Source organism: Takifugu rubripes, chromosome 17 (genome assembly GCF_901000725.2).
Source record: "Takifugu rubripes chromosome 17, fTakRub1.2, whole genome shotgun sequence".
NCBI classification, from domain to species: domain Eukaryota; kingdom Metazoa; phylum Chordata; class Actinopteri; order Tetraodontiformes; family Tetraodontidae; genus Takifugu; species Takifugu rubripes.
In genome coordinates this window covers 15,117,821-15,143,092 of record NC_042301.1, presented here as the reverse complement: position 1 = coordinate 15,143,092, position 25,272 = coordinate 15,117,821, and the positions used below count along the sequence as shown (strand labels likewise).

The 25,272-nt window shown below is 43.1% G+C and overlaps 5 protein-coding genes and 4 pseudogenes across 5 annotated transcripts; 4 read left to right on the top strand and 5 right to left on the bottom strand.

The window, feature by feature from the left end:
• Positions 1-5,772: 5,772 nt before the first annotated feature.
• LOC115253267 (sodium/potassium/calcium exchanger 2-like) lies at positions 5,773-6,766 on the bottom strand. Its single transcript, XM_029850706.1, has one exon. It carries the CDS (start codon positions 6,607-6,609, stop codon positions 5,773-5,775), a length of 837 nt encoding a protein of 278 aa, XP_029706566.1. The 5' UTR covers positions 6,610-6,766.
• Positions 6,767-9,778: 3,012 nt separating this feature from the next.
• On the top strand, positions 9,779-10,248 carry LOC115253266 (histone H3-like; annotated as a pseudogene).
• A 1,358-nt stretch (positions 10,249-11,606) lies between these two features.
• On the bottom strand, positions 11,607-14,064 carry LOC115253265 (histone H1-like; annotated as a pseudogene).
• A 59-nt stretch (positions 14,065-14,123) lies between these two features.
• Positions 14,124-14,466, top strand: LOC101070694 (histone H4-like; annotated as a pseudogene).
• Positions 14,467-15,078: 612 nt separating this feature from the next.
• Positions 15,079-15,527, top strand: LOC115253394 (histone H2B 1/2-like; annotated as a pseudogene).
• Positions 15,528-16,609: 1,082 nt separating this feature from the next.
• On the bottom strand, positions 16,610-17,069 carry LOC101070924 (histone H3). The gene has a single exon (XM_029851545.1). It carries the CDS (start codon positions 17,043-17,045, stop codon positions 16,635-16,637), a length of 411 nt encoding a protein of 136 aa, XP_029707405.1. The 5' UTR covers positions 17,046-17,069; the 3' UTR covers positions 16,610-16,634.
• A 276-nt stretch (positions 17,070-17,345) lies between these two features.
• On the top strand, positions 17,346-18,297 carry LOC101071383 (histone H2A-like). Its single transcript, XM_029851549.1, has one exon. It carries the CDS (start codon positions 17,390-17,392, stop codon positions 17,765-17,767), a length of 378 nt encoding a protein of 125 aa, XP_029707409.1. The 5' UTR covers positions 17,346-17,389; the 3' UTR covers positions 17,768-18,297.
• Positions 18,298-20,994: 2,697 nt separating this feature from the next.
• Positions 20,995-21,448, bottom strand: LOC115253395 (histone H2B 1/2-like). Its single transcript, XM_029851550.1, has one exon. It carries the CDS (start codon positions 21,416-21,418, stop codon positions 21,044-21,046), a length of 375 nt encoding a protein of 124 aa, XP_029707410.1. The 5' UTR covers positions 21,419-21,448; the 3' UTR covers positions 20,995-21,043.
• Positions 21,449-22,558: 1,110 nt separating this feature from the next.
• Positions 22,559-23,344, bottom strand: LOC115253393 (histone H2A-like). The gene has a single exon (XM_029851548.1). The coding sequence runs from the start codon at positions 23,297-23,299 to the stop codon at positions 22,922-22,924; it is 378 nt and encodes a 125-aa protein (XP_029707408.1). The 5' UTR covers positions 23,300-23,344; the 3' UTR covers positions 22,559-22,921.
• Positions 23,345-25,272: the final 1,928 nt, after the last annotated feature.

The window sequence follows — 25,272 nt, the reverse complement described above, 5'->3', positions numbered from 1 at the left end:
TCCATCCATCCATCCATCCATCCATCCATCCATCCATCCATCCATCCACATGTGAACCTATCCATACATAAATACAGGTTAGGGTTACCTGTTTAGGGTTACTTGTGCTGACTAGGACAGGCCTCCTACCACTGTCAGTAATCTTGAAATAGTTCTTAGAACAGGACTGATATAAGAGAGTTTAGTTGGCTGCCAACTCCGGGTGTGATAGACACTAATACGTTTTCTAAGGGAAAGAAAATTATATGGATTCCTTTATTTTACAGGTGAATAGTTTCTCTATTCTGTTCTCTAAGATCATTATTGTCACATGAGTGACAGCAGCAACACTGACATTATAAAAAACTAAGTTTACTTGCTATTGATGTGCTCATCTTCTCCAATCCCTTTGCAATTCATGCTGAATAATACTGCAACATTAGCGTACAGCTACAGTTTAGCTTTTGGTTTGAGTATTGTTCCATATGCTGTTTACAAAACACAAGATTTTATTTTGAAGGAATATCAATTGACAAAAATGCCGCTAGATTTAGCCTGTAGCCATCTTTGAGTGGACACTGAATCTATGTGCAGTTTTTAAGTATGTCTGTGGTTGTGTATTCTGACATGCACTGTGCTCAGTCCTGGGGGGGGGGGGCCCAGTATGTCTGGTGACTGGTGACATGGCCATGACTCGACATAGGACTAAGTATTTATTTGTGTGCACGTCTGTGTGTTTTTTTACCTGTCAGATTGGTCTTTTCTTAAGAAGTGCTCTTGCACTGTGGCTTAAACTGATAAGACCTCAAGACATCGGTCACCAGCAATCACTCAACAGCCGCTGAGCTAATCACTTCACATCAGCAGAGAGACGGTGATGGGGCCGTGTCATTTTGGCATTAGTGTGGAGTGTTTGTTCTGCTGCGCCTGTTTTTAGGTGCTACAGTTACATGCACACATGTCTCACATGTAGCTGTCTCTCTTTGTTCCCTCTCTTTTTGGGGTCTGGTCAGTTTTGGCTTTGCTCCACCACCACACCTTCACTCACATATTCAGCACATATCTGCAGCCTTGTGTTTGTCCCGAGGGGACGGTATCACAGAGGACACATGCAGGGTGCGTGTTCTATGTATTTTATATTTTTATACCTATGTTATTTCCGTTCCCATGCACGAGAGCACAGCATTTACCGGTATTTGTGTTTTCCACCTAGTCAAACTGCCGTTTGACATCTGTGCCCTTTTGGGAATCAGCTGTTCTTCCGACCATCTCACCTCAAACCAAGAACAGCTTTTCTCTTTTCGTCTCCCCGACACTTGATGGCCAACTGTTATGCCCTTGTGTCTCGCTTGCTGCTAAATAATCCCACCAGGGTTAATGCCCTGAAATCCTGTTAAAGTCTCTAATAATAGCCCGATGCTCCCTGGGGGAGCAAAAGTCAACCGATGTGCTGGCCGTTGTCCACACGAAATCATACCTAGGTTTTGGAGAGTTTCGTACATGGTTCATGTCTTGCAACCATGCATGTGTTGCCTTCAGTGTTTTGCAGTAAATCGGGAATAAGACCCAATGTTTTCTTGCCGATGGCACTAAAGATCACAATCCTCCTTGATCTGCTTATCAACTGCTTACCAGCAGTGACGACAGCCCAGCGCAGTGTCACCCTGTCCCTGCACAACTTTAAGAGAAAAAAAATCAGACACCTCTTTTGTCACTAATAAAGACAGTGATGGGGTTCTGCAACCGTGCACAATAGTAGTGGAATCACTTCTGTCAAGTTGCTGTGAAGCTGAATAAACTTTAAACTCTGTGCTTCAGTTCCACAGCACATGTTCCTCAAACCAGACAGCAGTGAAATGAATACATTTTAAAAAGGTGGTGCACATCCCTAAAGAAGGGTGTGAGGCGAGGGCAGATATTGGATAGAGCGGTGACCTGTGAAGGTTGCTGTGGTACTTCACACGCAGACTTGAAAATCACCGGTCTAAAAGTGGTGATCTCTACTGATTAATCCTGGCTAAATCCCACAGCTTGGACAGTCAGGTGGACACTCGACACACAGAGAGGCAGAGAGGAGGTGAAAGTGGGGCACAGCATCTAATTGCACAACCTTGTTAGCAGCACTGGTGATAAAAACATCTTTGGGCCTGAACACTCAAAAAAGCTGAGTTACAGTAAGAGGATAGTTGCTGTTTATTTGACATCCTATATAGTCAAATTACAATGTTCCTTTTTTGGGTCTTTGTAGCATACCAGGACATATTTTGATGTTTACAACAGAATTTTAATGACTGCGAGGAGGTAAAAAGTGAAAGGTGTTGTCTGTTCTCCTCTGATTAGCTCTCAGTAGTAGAGGGAAGGTTTGGCTGTTGTTTAGTATGAACCTTTATAATTTAGCTTGATGCTTCTGAGTAACATTCGAGCAGCAGTGGATAATTTTATTAAGTGAACGATTGTCTACTGTCAGATGAAAAGATTTTCTATATAGACATCCTTCCTCCTCTTGAAGCCACGAAATAGTTTTAACGCAGAAAAGCTCACTGGGTGGATGTTCACACCGTTACATGAATTACCGAGGACAGGAAAAGTGTTAGCGAGCTTCGGTTCATACTCCAGCAACACTCCTTCAGTGTATCGATGTATGACCTAAGAGTTCTCCCACCACTGCAGTATTAGATCTGCTTTTAATTGAATGATTATTACACCAAGCATGACATTTGTGAAGCCCGTAAACCAGCATGCTCTCGCACCCTCGGCCGTGCTCTCAGTCACATACACTCCAAGTGATTTATGTGCAGTGAGTTATAGTATACACATACACACACACACACATACATACACACACATATATATATATATATCTATATATATATATTATATATATAGGTGTGTATGTATGTGTGTGTGTGTGTATGTGTATACTATAACTCACTGCACATAAATCACTTGGTGTATGTGACTGAGAGCACGGCCGAGGGTGCGAGAGCAGCTGGTTTACGGGCTTCACAAATGTCATGCTTGTGTAATATCATTCAATTAAAGCAGATCTAATACTGCAGTGGTGGGAGAACTCTTAGGTCATACATCGATACACTGAAGGAGTGTTGCTGGGTATGAACCGAAGCTCGCTAACACTTTTCCTGTCCTCGGTAATTCATGTAACGGTGTGAACATCCCACCCAGTGAGCTTTTCTGCGTTAAAACTATTTCGTGGCTTCAAGAGGAGGAAGGATGTCTATATAGAAAATCGTTTTCATCTGACAGTAGACAATCGTTCACTTAATAAAATTCCACTGCTGCTCGAATGTTACTCAGAAGCATCAAGCTAAATTAAAAGGTTCATACTAAACAACAGCCAAACCTTCCCTCTACTACTGAGAGCTAATCAGAGGAGAACAGACAACACCTTTCACTTTTTACCTCCTCGCAGTCATTAAAATTCTGTTGTAAACATCAAAATGTCCTGGTATGCTACAAAGACCCAAAAAAGGAACATTGTAATTTGACTATATAGGATGTCAAATAAACAGCAACTATCCTCTTACTGTAACTCAGCTTTTTTGAGTGTTCAGGCCCAAAGATGTTTTTATCACCAGTGCTGCTAACAAGGTTGTGCATTAGATGCTGTGCCCCACTTTCACCTCCTCTCTGCCTCTCTGTGTGTCGAGTGTCCACCTGACTGTCCAAGCTGTGGGATTTAGCCAGGATTAATCAGTAGAGATCACCACTTTTAGACCGGTGATTTTCAAGTCTGCGTGTGAAGTACCACAGCAACCTTCACAGGTCACCGCTCTATCCAATATCTGCCCTCGCCTCACACCCTTCTTTAGGGATGTGCACCACCTTTTAAAATGTATTCATTTCACTGCCGTCTGGTTTGAGGAACATGTGCTGTGAACTGAAGCACAGAGTTTAAAGTTTATTCAGCTTCACAGCAACTGACAGAAGTGATTCCACTACTATTGTGCACGGTTGCAGAACCCCATCACTGTCTTTATTAGTGACAAAAGAGTGTCTGATTTTTTTTTCTCTTAAAGTTGTGGCAGGGACAGGGTGACACTGCGCTGGGCTGTCGTCACTGCTGGTAAGCAGTTGATAAGCAGATCAAGAGGATTGTGATCTTTAGTGCCATCGGCAAGAAAACTTGGGTCTTATTCCCGAATTACTGCAAAACACTGAGGCAACACATGCATGGTTGCAAGACATGAACCATGTACGAAACTCTCCAAAACCTAGGTATGATTTCGTGTGGACAACGGCCAGCACATCGGTTGACTTTTGCTCCCCCAGGGAGCATCGGGCTATTATTAGAGACTTTAACAGGATTTCAGGGCATTAACCCTGGTGGGACTATTTAGCAGCAAGCGAGACACAGGGCATAACAGTTGGCCATCAAGTGTCGGGGAGACGAAAGAGAAAAGCTGTTCTTGTTTGAGGTGAGATGGTCGGAAGAACAGCTGATTCCCAAAAGGGCACAGATGTCAAACGGCAGTTTGACTAGGTGGAAAACACAAATACCGGTAAATGCTGTGCTCTCGTGCATGGGAACGGAAATAACATAGGTATAAAAATCTAAAATACATAGAACACGCACCCTGCATGTGTCCTCTGTGATACCGTCCCCTCGGGACAAACACAAGCTGCAGATATGTGCTGATATGTGAGTGAAGGGTGGTGGTGGAGCAAAGCCAAAACTGACCAGACCCAAAAGAAAGGGAACAAAGAGAGACAGCTACATGTGAGACATGTGTGCATGTAACTGTAGCACCTAAAAACAGGCGCAGCAGAACAAACACTCCACACTAATGCCAAAATGACACGGCCCCATCACCGTCTCTCTGCTGATGTGAAGTGATTAGCTCAGCGGCTGTTGAGTGATTGCTGGTGACCGATGTCTTGAGGTCTTATCAGTTTAAGCCACAGTGCAAGAGCACTTCTTAAGAAAAAGACCAATCTGACAGGTAAAAAACACACAGACGTGCACACAAATAAATACTTAGTCCTATGTCGAGTCATGGCCATGTCACCAGTCACCAGACATACTGGTCCCCCCCCCCCGGACTGAGCACAGTGCATGTCAGAATACACAACCACAGACATACTTAAAAACTGCACATATGTCAGTGTCACTCAAAGATGGCTACAGGCTAAATCTAGCGGCATTTTTTGTCAATTGATATTCCTTCAAATAAAATCTGTGTTTTGTAACAGCAATATGGAACAATACTCAAACCAAAAGCTAAACTGTAGCTGTACGCTAATGTTGCAGTATTATTCAGCATGAATTGCAAAGGGATTGGAGAAGATGAGCACATCAATAGCAGTAAACTTATTTTTTTATAATGCAGTGTTGCTGCTGTCACTCATGTGACAATAATGATCTTAGAGAACAGAATAGAGAAACTATTCACCTGTAAATAAAGGAATCCATATAATTTTCTTTCCCTTAGAAAACGTATTAGTGTCTATCACACCGGAGTTGGCAGCCAACTAACTCTCTTATATCAGTCCTGTTCTAAGAACTATTTCAAGATTACTGACAGTGGTAGGAGGCCTGTTCCTAGTCAGCACAAGTAACCCTAACAGGTAACCCTAACCTGTATTTATGTATGGATAGGTTCACATGTGATGATGGATGGATGGATGGATGGATGGATGGATGGATGGATGGATGGATGGATGGTGGATGGATGGATGGATGGCGCGAGCTCACCTGTGGAGCAGCCTCCACCTTGTCTACTTGGTTGCTGGTGAATGCTGATTTGATGAAACGTTCAAACTTGGAGTTGAACTTCATGAATTCACATAGCAGCCGTAGAAGGACAAGAGGCTGACACTTTCTAAAACCGTGATTTGATTATCCAGAAAGAAATAGATGAGCATGAGCAGGCCAACTATGTAGAATGAGACGTCTCGGAACAGAGGCCACCAGGTGAGGTGTAGCACCTCTTTGGAGAACAGAGCACACATCCCGATTACAAACAGGATGTTGAAGACGGCAGAGCCCACAATGGTTCCAATGCCCACGTTGCTGTGTGAGACGAAGACTCCAATGACAGAAGTGAAGAGCTCTGGAGCAGAGCCCCCTGCTGCCATGAAGGTGGCCCCAGCTACATCATCTGAGATCTCCAGCTTCTCTGTGATGACAGTGAGTGCAGGAACAAAGAACTCATCGCAAACAATAGCTAAGGCTATGAACATGTACAACATTCCAAACATATGAAGCACCACATAACCCTGGCGTCTCTCCTCAATGGTGAATAAGTCTGTGGGATAGTCCCCGTGATTAAGCTCTATGTCTGATGATTTCATGGCTATAGGTGTATCCTCTTGTGCAGCTGAGATATTACGGTGGTGTAGAAGAGTTCTTCGGGGAGCTACAGCCTCTGCTGAGCCCTCGAAGACCAGCTCCAGCTCCTTAGCCACCGATGTGGCCAGTGACAAGGCACAGAGTGAGCAGACTGCGCAGACTGCCACCAAGCTAATGATGAATCCTAGAATTCGTCCACGACGAAGCTTTCTTTTGATGCCCTGGTAGTGATTCCTGGAGCGGCTGTGAGGACCCAGGAGAGGTGCAGAGCTAGATGATGTCATCGTGTCCCGACTTCTAATAGGTAGTGTGAAATCCATGGTGTTTGGCCAAGATTGTCAGGCAAAATCAACGCGAGTCCCCCGTCTGTTGGCAGTGCCGATGTTGATACAAGGGTGGGGGTTTAACAGGCCACAGTGGTTCACCGATTTGTTGGCATGCTGCTCCCTGGTCTAAACACAGGATCCAGCCCATTGAAAGGCGGCCTCATATACTCGCTGCAAGACAGAAAATTAGCCGTTACACAAGAGGCCAGCAATGCTAAAGCAGTTTCTTATTCCAAACACAAACCAATTCTATGGTCACAACTTGTATATTTGTAATTTGCAACCATTTTAAGGTAGTATTAACAGTGCTCAAGAGCTTAGGTAGCTGTCATGCATCTTTGTAGAATGCTGTTACTGTGTTCTTTGCACTGATCTTTCACAAAACTAAAACATTACATTTTATACCCCTGCACAGTAATTACTGACAGCTCTCTAATACTGAGGTCAGACCAATATTTAATACCAAATATGTATTTAATAGATAGATAGATAAAATTAGTTTGAATTAGTTGTGCCTAAAACTTAATCAATCTTCTCCGTTGTTATGTGAGCAGACAATGAATTAATTACCATCTGTAGTTGCAGAAAAGTATTAGCATCAATTTCTGTGTCATTCTTGACTTTGTCCTGAGAACAGTGAGATCTCTGCTTTAAGTGAAGCTTGGACATTAGTGAAATCTCATTAGGAAGCTATTTAATCCCTGAGAGCCCTGCACATGTGCTACAGAAAGAAGTTACAAAACCAAATTGCAATAATTAACAGAAAATTTAGATTTGAAAAAAAAAAGAATCTAAAAATATCATTACATTTTTTCCTTATCCACAACTGTGAAATCTGAAAAACTAACATGCATACAGGTAATATTAACAATAAAATAAATAACAAAACATTTATTTGTCATACCACATTTGGCAATCTCCTCTGCATAAAAAAGACCTGCGGCAAGTGGTCACGTCCAGTCTGTGTGAATATTCCACAGAATTGAACCATCAAGGACGATGACTCTGAAGGCTGAAGATCTCGGTGGTGAGATTTCCCCTCAGATGAAATCCAAGATACCAGCTGAAAACCTCAGGACTGGCAGCTCCTCCTTCGCTCTCAATGCTCCTCCCATTCCTGACACTGCCTCCCTCCTCGTCTGCTTCGTCAACTCCTCTTCCCCACCCTCACCTTCTCTCCAGGAATAAAGATCACCCCTCCCAATCATTGTCCTTCCTCCAGCAACAGTCTGCACACCTTATTTAAAGTGTTATTTCTCACCATCCCTTGCACAAGGAGCTTATAGCTTGGACAATCTAGAGCCTATCGCATTATTAGATCATAGTGCGGCTTTGAAAACTATCCTGATGACTCCTTGATGTAACACTGTTGGAGGCTGTCATGGGGTTTCAAATACTTTGGATTAAACTTTATATTCAGTATCTTGTCTGATGAGACTAAATACCCTTGTAATGTAGCAAAATATTTGATTAAATACCCATTGATCCTTGTGCGTGTCTTTACAGTATCATCAGCCAGCATCATCATTATAAGTGGCACTGAAGGGGTGATTATCCTGGGTTCTGTAAATGACCCTTCATTTCTATTTTTAGGACAATGTAAAGTCCTGAAAGGGCTAAAACTTGTTACCACAACTAACCTAACCTCAGCCTGTCTCTAGGTAAGCCTAGTACATCACTTACTGAACTTAAAAAAATAAAAAAGTCACTTGGCATGCAAGGGAATCATCCTAGTTCTTCCAAAAGAAAAAAAAACAACAAAACATCTCTTTGATTATGAAATATTAGAAGATATTAGTTGGTGAGGGAGAGGCAGCTTTAATGATAGAGGCGTGTATCCAAACCCAACAAAATCAGTTCACCTTGCCTCAGATATGTAATAGAAACATATGCATTACATAAAGAAAGTGCAAAGTACTTTAAAAACAAGAATATTTTTGATGGCCAAAATATGTTGAAATTGTTCACATAGAAGCCAAAGTGTAAAGAACAGATACGCAGGCTTCCGTGGTCTGCGAGGCTAGGATCAGCAAATAGCTTATCGGATAACGCTAATGCCTAAAATAGGTGCACGGTTATATATGAGGAGGTCAGAGACCTCTGCCCATTAGAAAGAGACCAAAAGAAATGTACCTCCATTTTGGATCTTCTGCTTTACTGTTATTAACCAAACTTGTCTAAAGCCTAAATACAGACTTTAAATCACCAAATCACTTTTTACACTTCTGATGTAGCAAATTCTCAACAAAAGGAGAAACAGGAGCTATGACTGAAAAAGAAAATAATAGATAAGGTGGAGGTCATCTGATCACTTCTGTATTATTAATTATATCCATAATTACTCATGAGGTTATTGAGATATTTTAAAGCTAAATTTTGTTCAGTATTTGTACAGGTGAAAAACAAAAAAACAGATGTAATGGTTTTCTTGCTAAATTCCATTTATACTAACGATTAGGTCAGCTGGAGAAATACATTAGATTCCTAAACGCTGTGCGACAGACTACATGTAGAAGAGAAACAGCTCCACCTATCGGTCATACAAATATATATTCATAGACACAAAGGTAAACGTGAATAGTCTTTTTCTAGTTCTGCTGAATGGGTGAAGATCCTTTAAATTCCCACGTTACGGTTATTTGCTCCCTTCATATATTTGTTTATTTTTCGTGATTGTTGTTTTCGGGTCTCTTTTGGTATTAAGATCCCCTGTTCACAGTTCTTTTGTAGATTATTTTAGGCCATTCTACCCTGATGTTATTTTTATTTTAAACTATACTAGGATATTAAATGAGGAAACTATTTTAGTTTGACTGCTGGACTCGTTTATATTCACAGATGTAAAAAATATGGGTTTAAACTAAAGTCAAACGTTAGTTTAATATTTGAAGGGGCCCATTGTATTGCTGGAGTCCAACCGTTAAATTTTGCAGAGCGGGAGGACGGTTACTCGTCACTTGGCGCGCACAATCAGAAGCGAGGACCTTTTTGCGCTTTTATTTTGTCGTTTGTTTCAAACACATGGTTCTCCAATGGGAGCAAAGATTACCGCGACGAAGATCGTGTGACCAATCACAAGCTCGGGGAAAAAACAGCGTCATCGTGCTCCAGTTTAAGAGGAGCGATTTCGCACAGTTCTCTTACTTTTTCCTCAGAGTTAACAATGGCAAGAACTAAGCAGACCCGCCCGTAAGTCCACCGGAGGTAAAGCTCCCAGAAAGCAGCTGGCCACCAAGGCCGCGCGTAAAGCGCCCCGGCCACCGGCGGAGTGAAGAAGCCTCACCGTTACAGGCCCGGCACCGTCGCTCTGAGAGAGATCCGTCGTTACCAGAATCCACCGAGCTGCTGATCCGCAAGCTGCCCTTCCAGCGCCTGGTGAGAGATGATCGCCCAGGACTTCAAGACCGACCTGCGTTCCAGAGCTCGGCCGTCATGGCTCTGCAGGAGGCCAGCGAGGCTTATCTGGTTGGGTCTGTTCGAGGACACCAACCTGTGCGCCATCCACGCCAAGAGGGTCACCATCATGCCTAAGACATCCAGCTGGCCCGGCGTATCCGTGGAGAGAGAGCTTTAAACTGTCTGCTCGCACACCAAAACACAACAAAGGCTCTTTTAAGAGCCACATCAGTTTAATGCAAAGGGCTTCATCCTTTGTTTACATTCTGGCACTTCATTTTTCATTGACTAGTTACTCGTTTGAATTGTAATAATCATGAAAATATGGCCGAGTAACCTGGTTTTATGGAAGCTCATGTGCTTTTGTTCGTGGGTCCCCTGGTTACAATGTTACACTTAAACTTTAGGGTTATGCCTTTCATTTAGTTTGAACTTGCATTTGGCTTTTTTTGACACAAACTTAATATAAGCTTGTAAGTTTTACACAGGATACAGTTAAATGACGGTAGGAATAAATTACTTTATATCAAGTATGATGTTTACACATTTAAGTTACAGGACAGCCAAGTGCCATGGTGTGGGTTTTTGTTATGTCGAGCGACTGCTTCTTTGTTGCAGTGCAGATGGTCCTCGGATAAATTTCTTGTACAGTTTTTCCATGAAGATTCCAAAAAATACTGATTTCCTGTTGATGTTTAAACCCATTTTGTGACATCTTCTCCCACACCTCTCTGACACTCCAGCAATAAATGTGCTATTGATTCCTCCGCCTGGCAGTTGTCAAATGAGCACCTCCTGGTTTTTAACATAGCAACTCCATTGAACAACTGTCCGTACTGCTAATCACCCCACTGATATTAGCCGCATTGTATCCCTTTTATTTTCTGAGAGGTTTTTATTGAAGATGTTCTTGATACATTGAGCATAGTCTGAGGTATCCAGGTGCTTGTAGTAGAAGATGCCACCATACATGTAATTATTTTATTGTATATTATGAGACCAGTTTATATTTTGGTTCTCTAGAGGATCTAAAAATCACTGTATAGTAATTTATTATCTGGTACCCCTTGTCCTGAATTTTCTACCTTGGAAAATTCTCTTTCTATGGAGTCTTTTGCATTTTGCCATAATCTGTCATTAAGAACAGGCTATTTTAATACATCAAGTGAAAATATTGCATTCTTTATATTTACTTCAGTGTCACAATTGCAGCTTTACACGCAGCAACTTCCCTTGTTCTGTGTTTGTTTCTGGCTAAAACAGTCTAATTTGTATCCAGAAATGATTGAGAAGAAGTAATGCAGTATTATGAGTACTCAAGTGAGTGAATGTACACTTAAGAGAATACTGGCTTGGATCAGTTTTCTACATGTCTGTTATGGGGGTAGTTTTAGCATTAAAGTGCAATTTTTGTTTCTGGATACTGTGGTGCATCAATGATCAGAATATCTTGTTTATGACATATTGAATATTGTTTCACCCCCCCATAGTTGATATTTAGGTGTGACTGAACCTTAGCAAGTCCAGCAAAAAGGCCCAGTAAGGTCAGTGTCTCCCTTGAAATGGTGACTTCAACATAAATGAATAAAGAAAGATCATGTTAAGTAAGGGAGTGTTGTTCTCTCAGATGCTGTGGTGGCTCTGAAAAGAGCCTTTGAGGGAGTAGTCGAGATGTTCACTTCTTCTTGGGTGCTGCCCTTCTTGGCTTTGGGCTTTACTGGCGTCTTCTTTGCTGGGGCCTTCTTTGTCGCGGGCGTCTTCTTCGCCCACTTTTTTCGGGCTCTTCGTGCTCGCCTTCGGGCTTTTGGCCACCTTCTTAGCCTGCCGCAGCCTTCTTCGGCGACTTCTTTGGAGCTGCTGCCGCCTCTTGGCTGCGCTCACCTTGGGCTTCTTGGCAGCGGCAGCTTTAGGTGCGGCCGCCTTCTTCGCTTTAGGAGCCGCTTTCTTGGCTACGGGCTTCTTGGCTGCGGGCTTCTTCTTGGCGACCGGCTCCGCTGCCTTCTTGTTCATCTTGAAAGACCAGACGCTCCGGTGCCCTTGGTCTGCACCAGGGTGCCCTTGCTCACCAACTTCTCACGGCCATCTTCAAGCGAGCCTTGTTCTTGTCCACGTCGTATCCGCCGGCTGCCAGATTCCTTCTTCAGTGCCGCCAGAGACACGCCATTGCGCTCTTTGGACGCCGAACGGCTTTGACGATCAGCTCGTTCACGGTCGGGCCCGACCTCTTCACCTTGGAAACCTTCTTCTTTGCGGCTTTCGCCGGAGCGGGGGAGCTGGGGCCGGTGCTATTCTGCCATCTTCACTGAGCTTAGTCTCTCTCTGTGTGAGTCAATCGGCAAATCCGGCGCGCACAACTGCACTTAAACACACCATGAGAACCGTGAAGACTCAACCACCTCGCTGCCTCCTCGCAGCCGCCCGAATCTCGTCCAACTTGTGCTTTCTCACCATCCTAAAAACCTGAACAAATCAACGATAGCGAGCTGCGCAAGCCTTTCTGTGGCAAGGAACCCATAGCGAACATTCACTTCTTCACACTCAACTCACACAAGCCTTCTAATACTCTCCGTATTTAAGTTATTTAGCCTCCAAAGCTCAAGTATTCCCAGTCTTGAACGAGCGACGCTTACTGACTCGTGCCTAGTAATTCGCTCGTAAAATACTAATTAAAGCATGAAATTTAATCCCAAGCGTCATTTCGAGGGCCTCAAATGTTTCTGTGTGTACCTCAAATAAAAATATAGTTATTATGACTTTCGTTTGAAAGAAGCAGATGCTAATCTCGAAGCAGCAAACACATCTGAGGTGGTTGAGGCATGATGGCGCAGCACTGACGTGAGGGAGTGTTAAATTATTTTTTAAAGCGAAATAAACTGAACATATTTTTTAAACAATTAGATCGTTTGTGTTTTGTATGTAATTATACTGTGGATAATCTGTACAGTAACTAAAATTCAATGCATATATTATTACTCTGTGCCTGGGAGAGAACACGCTGACTGCCTCCAAGCTTGATAGGGTAATAAAAGTATACGTGGGCATGGGCATGTGAAAAAATATGCCATTCCAAAAATTAACAGTGAAGAAGTCTGTTCATCAATATTTTAGCAAATACTTTTCAATTGACATTCATATTGTCTATAATTATCTATGTTTTTTATATATTATTAATTATGCTCTGATGTTAGAGTTGTGGAGTTCTCCCATTTATGATGCCTCCCATTTATGATGCGTCAGTTATATACTGAAGTCAACATGTCTGTTATTTCTTCTATACATTTTATATAAACTAGCATGGGCAGTTCATCCAGCCCAGGAGCTCGCCTTTATTCATTTCCAATATTGCTTGTTTAAATTTCCCTCCCCCTGATTTAGGTTTACTTCTTGTATGTTACTTTGCTCCAGAATCCAGCTCGTCCTTAATTAGGTCAAGATATATATTTTTTTCAGACAGCACTTTAACAGTTTTCATTTTTTGTTTTTCTTCTTCTAATCATCTGACCATTCTCCCTCTGGATGACATCAGTATATTTATTTTTAGGTTTCTTTCTCTTTTTCTATGCATATTTATCAGTCCTACCATGTTAAACTTTCCATTGCTGTCTTGGACTTTGGATATTGAAAGTTTTATTCTTCTCTAATGGTCTCCCAGAGACAAATACAAGACTCTGTTAGAAATGTAACTTTTTGTCATTTTAATTTCTTTTTTAAGTTCTATTGCAATCGTGGTATTCTTTAAGCAATCAACATTTAATTTCCAATAACATTTTCTTTCGAGTTGCCAGGTTGCAATAGTGCTTCTACAGTCAGAGGGTGAGAGTTTATTAACAATTTATTTTATATTCTAAAGGGAGAATGTATGACTATGCCTAAATTCGCTGAATTCTTGTTTTTTGCGTTGTTATCAAATCTTGTACTAGTGTAAAACTCTTAAGTGTCTTTCATATCGCTTTACTCTAATTTTTAGCCCACCTCCCCCACCCCACCTCTTGTTCGAGCCCTCCCCTCCCCCAGAGGCCGCTCCTATCTGACTTCTTTTACGTCCTCAGACATGCTTCTAATTTCCTGACAGCGCGAGTTCGCCGTTACTTCGGTGGTTGACAACATTAACCTTCAACATGAGCGGAAGAGGCAAAGGAGGCAAAGGACTGGGGAAGGGGAGGCGCCAAGCGTCACCGTAAGGTTCTCCGTGATAACATCCAGGGAATCACAAGCCCGCTATCCGCCGTCTGGCTCGCCGCGGTGGTGTGAAGCGTATCTCGGGTCTGATCTACGAGGAGACCCGCGGAGGTCCTCAAGGTCTTCCTGGAGAACGTGATCCGTGATGCCGTCACCTACACCGAGCACGCCAAGAGGAAGACTGTGACCGCCATGGATGTGGTGTATGCCCTGAAGAGACAGGGACGCACTCTCTACGGCTTCGGAGGATAAACGCCATTTGTTCTGACTCAACAATACCAAGGTTCTTTAAGGGCCACCCACATATCCCAAAGAGTTACATCCATGTCCTTGAAATACAATAATATTAAGGTTTCTACAATTTTAAAATCTCCCTTAGTTGTGGAACAACATGGATTTCACTCCAGAAATATGACTTGCTTCCAACATCTAAAACCCGAGGGGCTATAACGGGTAAAACTATTTAAAGCTATATAGAATTGTTTCACTTGTGACTGTTTATAACGGCCAACACACCCGTTCTCTGCTTGTACTTGTCTCAACGACCCCAAGGGTATGATGAGCAGTTCGCTTACAATTGACATGTAGCTTGTGCGTCTTATATTGTTCCTCCACCCCTTAAGCCTCACTCTGCCTCCGAGCAGGCTCCTTCTATAATAAGGCAATTTTCGCCTATTTAAATAAAAATTATAGGCGATATCTCAAATGTAAACTGGTAACCCGCAATAAAATGATAAGACGCAACTTCTGCGGCTGCGCCAATTGACAACTTGACGCATTCCTATTGTGCGGGGAGTGAGCTGCCGACCAATCAGAAGAGCGAGATCACACAGTCCTATTTCCATGAAGCCTGTATAAAAGGAGACCACCTCTGGCAACGTTACTACAGAGCGCTAGAGCAACGGGAGGAAAATGCCTGAACAAACGAAAGCGTCCGCGCCCAAGAAGGGCTCCAAGAAGGCCGTGACCAAGACGGCCGCTAAGGGAGGAAAGAAGAAGAGGAAGACCAGGAAGGAGAGCTACGCCATCTACGTGTACAAGGTGCTGAAGCAGGTGCACCCCGACACCGGCATCTCGTCAAGGCCATGAGCATCATGAACTCGTTCGTCAACGACATCTTCGAGCGCATCGCTTTCCGAGGCCTCTCGTCTGGCCCACTACAACAAGAGGTCCACCATCACGTCCAGGGAGATCCAGACCGCCGTGAGGCTGCTGCTGCCCGGGGAGCTGGCCAAGCACGCCGTGTCTGAGGGCACCAAGGCTGTGACCAAGTACACCAGCTCCAAGTAGACATCTTGTCAAAAGTCTCAAACCAACGGCTCTTCTAAGAGCCACCACATCCTCTTCAGAGCATACATTTACACGGAATCTTCAAAACCTAAACTGAGCTGGAAAACGCACTAAGCTGCTGAATTTACAGTCAACTGCCTCATGTAGTATAAACTACTTTTTTTTTTTTTTTAGCTCTTGGTGTGTCGATACTGCCCCATTGGGACAACAGCCCTCAAAGCTTCTAACTTAAGTATCAGACTTGCTGTGCGTTTTGAATGAAGTACAACTGCACTGTCTGAGGAAATCAGTCAGTTCACTCAAAGTGAGCTGTAACACAGGACTGATTCCCAGACTAATCTGACAGCCCTGCTTCTCTTCTGGCGATGTGAATTGGGTGCATCCTTGCTTTTTGCTGCCTGCCCTCCTTCAACAGGGGCCCCCCACTGCTCTCCCTCCTGATAGGTGCTGTAGAGACTTGAATGTTTTCCACACACTACAAACATTGGTAACGCTCATGTTCACCCTAAATGGAAGGAATGGTTGTGGCTTTGAGATCATATGCTACATATTCTTGGGGTTGAAAACCAAAAGGAATCTTCATTAATTAAAATGACTAAAATTTATAAGCTGTCTGCTTAGCACCAGGCTGACAAGGCTCTGCAGGAGGCAGATGAAGCTCCTCTTCAGGAGCCACATAAGTTTCCAAACAATCTTACTCACAATATCACTTTCGATTTAACATATCAAAATAGTTAGTTGAATTAGTGAATGGATCTAATGCATTTGAGCAGAGAAGGAAGAAAATCAGTTTAAACTCCTTTATTTAGATTCTTCTCAGCAGGTTTACAAACTGCAACCAGCACATCAATTAGTCCATCAATTGTCTCAATGATGTGCAAAAAGAAATTGGACAGCATATACATACACTTTACATATGAGAGCAGGGACAGACATTTGTAAGGCTTTCAGAGATTTAGATATTTGTTTCCAATGTAGAACTTATTCTATATAAGATAACAAGGTGAGTAATACAATCTGTATACAGTGTATTTTTTATTATAGCAAGCCCCTTTTGTAGTTTTCTGGATAGTATGGAACCAAGCTCCTCTTAGAAAATTTAATGTGGCTCTTAAAAGAGCCTTTGTTATTTTTTTGGTGTGTGAGCAGACAGTTTAAGCTCTCTCTCCACGGATACGCCGGGCCAGCTGGATGTCTTTAGGCATGATGGTGACCCTCTTGGCGTGGATGGCGCACAGGTTGGTGTCCTCGAACAGACCCACCAGATAAGCCTCGCTGGCCTCCTGCAGAGCCATGACGGCCGAGCTCTGGAAGCGCAGGTCGGTCTTGAAGTCCTGGGCGATCTCTCTCACCAGGCGCTGGAAGGGCAGCTTGCGGATCAGCAGCTCGGTGGATTTCTGGTAACGACGGATCTCTCTCAGAGCGACGGTGCCGGGCCTGTAACGGTGAGGCTTCTTCACTCCGCCGGTGGCCGGGGCGCTTTTACGCGCGGCCTTGGTGGCCAGCTGCTTTCTGGGAGCTTTACCTCCGGTGGACTTACGGGCGGTCTGCTTAGTTCTTGCCATTGCTCTGTACTGCTGAGACGCGGGACACGAGGAAATTGCAACTTTGGCCGCCGACGCTCTTCTTAAAGCGGTACAGCGGCTGGAAGAGCGATGACGCTGCTTCAGACTGGGACTCGCGATTGGTTAGATGAGCCTCTGCAGCTCCAGCACCGCCCGGGGGGAGCGACCACCACCCGGGTGTCGGCTCCTTATTGGTGGCTCCTGCTGTTCAAAAAGTCCGCCAAATTACTCTTTCCTGGTTGGTGGAACTACACTCGTCGGACACGCTCGTAGGCATATAAGTCGGGTGTGTGGCGGCACAAGCCTCATTCTAGATTTTGAAGTCTTTTGAATACGCATTGAAGATGAGTGGACGTGGCAAAACCGGCGGCAAAGCCAGAGCAAAGGCAAAGACTCGCTCCTCTCGGGCTGGACTGCAGTTCCCAGTGGGCCGTGTGCACAGGCTGCTCCGGAAAGGCAACTATGGCGAGCGCGTCGGTGCTGGTGCTCCCGTCTATCTGGCCGCAGTGCTGGAGTATCTGACCGCTGAGATCCTGGAGTTGGCTGGCAACGCTGCCCGCGACAACAAGAAGACTCGTATCATCCCTCGTCACCTGCAGCTGGCTGTGCGTAACGACGAGGAGCTGAACAAACTGCTGGGAAAAGTCACCATCGCTCAGGGCGGCGTGTTGCCCAACATCCAGGCTGTTCTCCTGCCCAAGAAGACTGAGAAAGCCAAGTAAATGCTTCTTTCTCAAAATACCCAAAACGGCTCTTTTAAGAGCCACTCACTACAATCTAAAAGCATAGTTTTATCATTTAAATTTTGACTTGATGCAAGTTGGCCTATTTTAACGCACTACTACTAAAATGTATAAATGCTATACACCTATTTCAATGCACTCATTTAGGCATGTAAAGACTGATATGGACTTAACACATAGTGAGTATCAATGTATTTATAATGCAATTGACATGTCAACTCATGAAAGACTGCAATTGCTGATTATTGCATTATTAATTGAATAATATGCAATTTGGGAAGTGTGAACAAAGTTTGTAAGAAGCAGCTGTACTCGGATTGCTGTCCACTGTATAGTTGTTTAATTACAGTGTCTGGGAGTGAGAGAGTGGTGCATTAAATAATTTAAATGTATGAAGTGATGTTGTAAAGGTCTCTGGGTCAGACAGGAGGCCCAAATGGATATCGGAGAACTCACTTTAGGCTGGTCATAGATTCCGATTTATAAACTGTTAAAGTGACTGTAATGAGTTTCTGCCAGGAAGTGAACTGCAGCTAGTCTGTTTGGCAGAGCTAAAGCTTAAAGCTCCAATTTGCCGAAGTCACCTGACCTGGGGAAAAAGGTCAAATTTATAAGTTATAACTGAGTCTGAAGCTCTAGCTTGCTGCACTGTGTGTGAAAGTCTTATTTTTCCTTGATCAAGTTCCCAATAAATGTCAAGGAGACTGCAAAACAATCTTTCCAGTGCTTTTTCGGCTTTTTGTAGTTTAACCAATATACTCATTGGTGAAACTTTTCCAATAGCCAGTGGTTACATGTTCAGTATTTGTTCCAATTACTACTACTCGGATGTGTACAAAGATCGATTCAAATGTGGCCATGTGTACTACATTTCTTAGGTCAACACGATAGATGGCGTAAACGAGCCATACAGATGCGGCGCGAAGAGGCGGAAGGAACGGACTGTGGTGTTTTCCCCTACGTCCTCAGACACTTGTGACGTAGTCATACTCATTTCAGCAGAATACATGAGTTTGCAGAGTGAGTTTACATCTGTGCATGTAGTCTGTGAATGAGTGGTATACGGACAAGGGAGCCATGGCAGGATTTTCTGCTCTGCCCGGGTATCAAATGCTTTATCTGTTTCAGCACAAAAGACCAGGTGAAAGACTGCAATAACTCTGCTGAGAGTGTAACCTTTTGGAAAATGAGGCCATATTTATTTTCACTCTCTACAACAATAAGGCCGAGGACCTGAGTCAAAAAGAAGAGGACCAGAACAGACAGGCTTATTATCGAGGGCTGGCAGAGGGAGAGGCTAAGGAACTTACTGTAAACACCCTGAGAACCAGGTCCATAAACCTGTGAATCTGAATGGAGGTCCCAGCACAAACTCATGGAACTCAGAGAGTGGACCGCACGGCCCTCGGGAGATGACAACTAAATGGAGATCCAGCAGGAGGCCGCCAACATCAGCCTGGCTTAGTTATTCCATCTTTCTTAATATGATGCCTTGGAGACAGTAAGGGAGGCAGAGAGTGTCAGAGGAGACAAGAACTATTATTTGGCCAGTCAGGAACCAAGTCCCAATGCAAATAATAAAATTACACTGTAAAAATGACTTTGATATCCACCTCAAACTGTAACTTAAGAGGGATCAAGTCAAGAAAATAGACTAAAATGAGTGCAAGAACTGAGGCTGATAACTAAAGATGTTGCCGATGTTTCTGCAATGTGGACAAAAGGAACAAATGTCTTTTTTAAAAAGTTCCAGTGTAGATTGGTAAATCAAACACAAAATGTTAAACAGAGACTTAATGAATATATTCTTGGCTCTCCAAACAAAACAGGTAAGACATTAATAACCTGGATGACATTAAGATACAACTGAATAAAATGAACAATGTCTCATACAGTGTGTGCCCATAAGCAAGAGTCGTTTTCATTTTTAAAGCACTAGCATTTTCATTGACTATTATAAGTTGGGCTGGACATTATAATATTGAAATGGACATCTAAAAGTAGATGAAGATGATTATGATAATATTGTGATATGGCATAGGCCCAAGTGTTGTCTTCTTTGGTTTTAAAGGCTATGTTAGCTTACATTGAAACTGTTCTTAGTCTGGACAATTTATTTTATTCAAAACCTGAACCACAAAGGTTCAAACCATTTAAATGATTGTACTTGCCCTCGCTTTGAAGACTAGAAGCTTTTTTCATCAGCTTGTGACAGAACTTTCCCCGTCGCTGTGATAAGAAACATGTACTTTGTCCGAAATGAGCACAGGAGTTTAGAAGAGTCAAGTCCAAAAGGTTTATTTTCCCAAAACAGCGATGGTGCAGGACAAATAGATTTTACCATTAATTTGTCCTCATCACTGCTGGGTTCCTTAAAAGCATTATGAGATGTCATCTCTCACTGTTTGTACTCCTGTATTGATAAGTGTATGCTGACGTAACCCTTCAGGGTCCAATTCAACTTTCCCTTGATATCACCCAGACTGTAGTTGTGGTCTAATGTTGGATGACTACCTGACAGCAAAACCATCACATTGCACCTGGTTTCCTGGTTTAAGCAGCAGGACATAAGAGAAAATGTGCAGGCAATTTCTGTGGCCAGACTGTCAAGTGCCGACTGACCATCGGAGGCAGTGAGAGCCATCACTGATTCACCCTCATTAAATAGACTTGCAAACTGCAGTTTGGCATCAGTTTGAATAATATGCTTTAGATAAGGTCAAATGGGTAGTTGTTTTTAAAACTGTATAAAGTAATAAGCGGCTGTTAGTATTGTGAAAAAAGACCCCTATATTAATATAAATCAGACTTTTACATATCCAATGTAAATGATAAATATCTCAAAGTGAGCTAACCCCTATATTTTATTAGGTTTAGAAATTGTATTATGTATATAATATTGTAATGCATTTTGATAACTACAAGAACACCAAGTCATTTTACAACCAAAAAATATACATACAGCCATATACTAATAACAGTCCCCTTGGTTTTCCCCCCTTCTACATTTTGTAGGTCTGTAAAGCTTGTGTGGTAGCCGAGAATCATTAATGAAGTCTGGTTTTAAGTCATTTTCACTTTTAAGCCGATGTTGCAGTAATGTTTTACACCACATGAGGCAGTCGACAGTTAATTCAGCAGTTTAGTAGTTTTCCAGCTCAGTTTAGGTTTTGAAGATTCCATGTAAATGCATGCTCTGAAGAGGATGTGGTGGCTCTTAGAAGAGCCGTTGGTTTGCGACTTTTGACAAGATGTCTACTTGGAGCTGGTGTACTTGGTCACAGCCTTGGTGCCCTCAGACACGGCGTGCTTGGCCAGCTCCCCGGGCAGCAGCAGCCTCACGGCGGTCTGGATCTCCCTGGACGTGATGGTGGACCTCTTGTTGTAGTGAGCCAGACGAGAGGCCTCGGAAGCGATGCGCTCGAAGATGTCGTTGACGAACGAGTTCATGATGCTCATGGCCTTGGACGAGATGCCGGTGTCGGGGTGCACCTGCTTCAGCACCTTGTACACGTAGATGGCGTAGCTCTCCTTCCTGGTCTTCCTCTTCTTCTTTCCTCCCTTAGCGGCCGTCTTGGTCACGGCTTTCTTGGAGCCCTTCTTGGGCGCGGACTTTGCTGCATCAGGCATCTTGTTGTAGATCACGAAGAACAAACAACTGTGACGCAGGACGCAAGAAGGCCCTTTTTATACGGGCTTTATGGAAATACAACCGTGTGATCTCCCCCCTGCGATTGGTTGAACTGCGCACACGTGATCATTTACAGGGTCGTTTTCTTTTTTTTATCAAAATTAAACTTTATTGAGGTTTCACATCGACATTTTTTCCCCTTCATACACACAGTGTCCCCTGCTATTTTAATTCAGTTCTTTATTTAAACGGTGACTTTTGATATTAGCAGATTTGCTGAATCACCACCACACACCTCGTTTCCACAACTTTATTACATTAATGCAACTGTTTTTTTGTATCCCTTATTATACTGATTTTTTGATTATGATCAAACCTATTTGTAAAACCCATCTTCTCCCACAGCTTTCTGGACCTCTAACCCTCAAAGAATAGGTGTTCTGTTGTTTCTTCATCCTGGCAGTTATCAAATGGAAATGTATTTGTTGTGACAGCAGTTTAACATTTAACTGCCCGGACTGCTAATCCCCCATCAGCCACATTGTATCTCTTGTTTTCTTTTAATGAAGATGTTTCTGATGCAGTGATTGTAGGGGAACGTGCCATTATTATCACTTATTTTGTTGTATATTTGTTTGGTGGACATGTCACACAGCTATATGGTTAGATTTTCCAGGTTATTAAATTACTGTGCAATGGTTTATAATATGACATCAATCATTTTAACAGTCCTCTTTTTGGTGCAGCTTTAAACTTTGTCTATCCAAATGACCTGTCACATCTTGATGCAACATTTTCCAAAATGCATTATTATATTTAATCCCAAGTCAATTGTCCCCAAACCTCCATCTTCACTTTTGTATAAAACCTCTTTTTCCTCTTCTCCAATCATGAGCTCTTTTTCACCAGTAGATAAAATTCTGCACTTTTACCACATCGTGTCTATTAGAATTATGTACACAAGAAAAATACAAAACAGTGACATCTTCACATTGTATCACATGATTTTCAGATGCTCCTATTGTAGAATTTGTGATGGTATACAGTATTCTGATTTTGTGTGCATAGTTTATAATTGAGACATGAGATTCCTTAGTTGTGCCAAAAAACAAATTCAGTCTATAATTCATATTTTACCTTGATTAATTTACTTTACACAGGAAGAAACAAAACCTGAAAGAAGTTATGCATTCTCAGCCATGATTACCCATACTTTCTTATAGGGTGGTGCAAGTTCTCATATTTATATGCACGATTCTGATGTTTTACGAGCAGCTTTTTGGGCAGTAATTCCTCCTGTTTATAGCATTACATTCTAGCTTTTTCCAGTTCAATTGCCCAATGATCAAGTTTTAATGAATGAGCCTTAAACTGAGGTTGTCAATCAATATATTTGCTGATCACTGTCCATTATGATGAGAATTAGCTCTTTATTAGATTGTGTGTGGCTCTGAAAAGAGCCCTTTTGGTGCCAGAATAAAGCAGTCATCAACTACACGGATCTATTTCGCCTTCTCGGTCTTCTTGGGCAGGAGAACAGCCTGGATGTTGGGCAACACGCCGCCCTGAGCGATGGTGACTTTTCCCAGCAGTTTGTTCAGCTCCTCGTCGTTGCGCACAGCCAGCTGCAGGTGACGAGGGATGATACGAGTCTTCTTGTTGTCGCGGGCAGCGTTGCCAGCCAACTCCAGGATCTCAGCGGTCAGATACTCCAGCACTGCGGCCAGATAGACGGGAGCACCAGCACCGACGCGCTCGCCATAGTTGCCTTTCCGGAGCAGCCTGTGCACACGGCCCACTGGGAACTGCAGTCCAGCCCGAGAGGAGCGAGTCTTCGCCTTTGCTCTGGCTTTGCCGCCGGTTTTGCCACGTCCACTCATCTTCAATGCGTATTCAAAAGACTTCAAAATCTAGAATGAGGCTTGTGCCGCCACACACCCGACTTATATGCCTACGAGCGTGTCCGACGAGTGTAGTTCCACCAACCAGGAAAGAGTAATTTGGCGGACTTTTTGAACAGCAGGAGCCACCAATAAGGAGCCGACACCCGGGTGGTGGTCGCTCCCCCCGGGCGGTGCTGGAGCTGCAGAGGCTCATCTAACCAATCGCGAGTCCCAGTCTGAAGCGGCGTCATCGCTCTTCCAGCCGCTGTACCGCTTTAAGAAGAGCGTCGGCGGCCAAAGTTGCAATTTCCTCGTGTCCCGCGTCTCAGCAGTACAGAGCAATGGCAAGAACGAAGCAGACCGCCCGTAAGTCCACCGGAGGTAAAGCTCCCAGAAAGCAGCTGGCCACCAAGGCCGCGCGTAAAAGCGCCCCGGCCACCGGCGGAGTGAAGAAGCCTCACCGTTACAGGCCCGGCACCGTCGCTCTGAGAGAGATCCGACGTTACCAGAAATCCACCGAGCTGCTGATCCGCAAGCTGCCCTTCCAGCGCCTGGTGAGAGAGATCGCCCAGGACTTCAAGACCGACCTGCGCTTCCAGAGCTCGGCCGTCATGGCTCTGCAGGAGGCCAGCGAGGCTTATCTGGTGGGTCTGTTCGAGGACACCAACCTGTGCGCCATCCACGCCAAGAGGGTCACCATCATGCCTAAAGACATCCAGCTGGCCCGGCGTATCCGTGGAGAGAGAGCTTAAACTGTTTGCTCGCACACCAAAAAACAACAAAGGCTCTTTTAAGAGCCACATTAAATTTTCTAAGAGGTGCTTGTTCCATCTTTTGTAAATTCTTGTACATAAAAAATTGGTAAATTAGACAACTTGTTTCCTCTTTTAACAAAATGTGACAGTCTTGAAGAAAATTTGAAATGTAAATATGAATAGTAAACAGGTATATCTATGTAAACATGTTAAATGTAAATTTTAAGCATGAATGTAACTGAATAAATGTTGATTGTGAATTACAAAGCGAAATCTAAATAATGTCTAAACCCGCTAAAACTTCAACCTCAAACAGCATACAGCCCGGCCCACTCCTGACTCTGGATTGTTGGACAACACCAGAGGGGAAACTGAAGTGAAATAGATCAAACTCTGCTGCCTTGTCTAATTTTGCTACCACTCCTTTTACATTAGTTGTGTCTACATCTCTATGTACTAATGTTACCATATAAAACATATTCTTTTGTGTATTTCTTCTATGTTTAATTCAATATTTTAGGAGGAGGATATTTGATGGTCCAACAGTGCCCTAGCAACACGATATGCTATTTATTATCTACTTACACCATCTGCATTTTGAAGAGTAAAGCCAACCTAAGGTTACATACATAATAATTCTTACTGAATGTTGAGTAACTGGTTGTGAAAGTTATCGGGTACTGTACTGCCCATGTGCAGAACCACAGAGTAGCACTTTTTGATAGGTGGCAGAAATCAACAGGGCGCCTGGGTTGTCAGCCATGTTATCCATTGATCAAGAGTCAGTTGTGGGCATGGCTGTACTTTAGTTTACTCTCGGTGAGATATTTATCATTTACATTCGACATCTACATGTATATGTAAAAGTCTGATTTATATTTTATACACACACACACACACCCTATATATATATATATAGGGGGAGTGTGTGTGTGTGTGTGTGTAAAAAAAATTGTATATATACAATTATTACTGTCTCAGTAATTCCCTGGCCTATATATATATATATATATATATATATATATATATATTTACCCCAGTAATTCCCTGGCCTATATATATATATATATATATAGCCCGAATCTCGTCCAACTTGTGCTTTCTCACCATCCTAAAAGCTGCACCCACCCTAAAAGCTGCACCCACCCTAAAATATATATATATATATGCATAATTTCATATTTACCCTTGATTGGATTTTTCTAAATGTAAAGA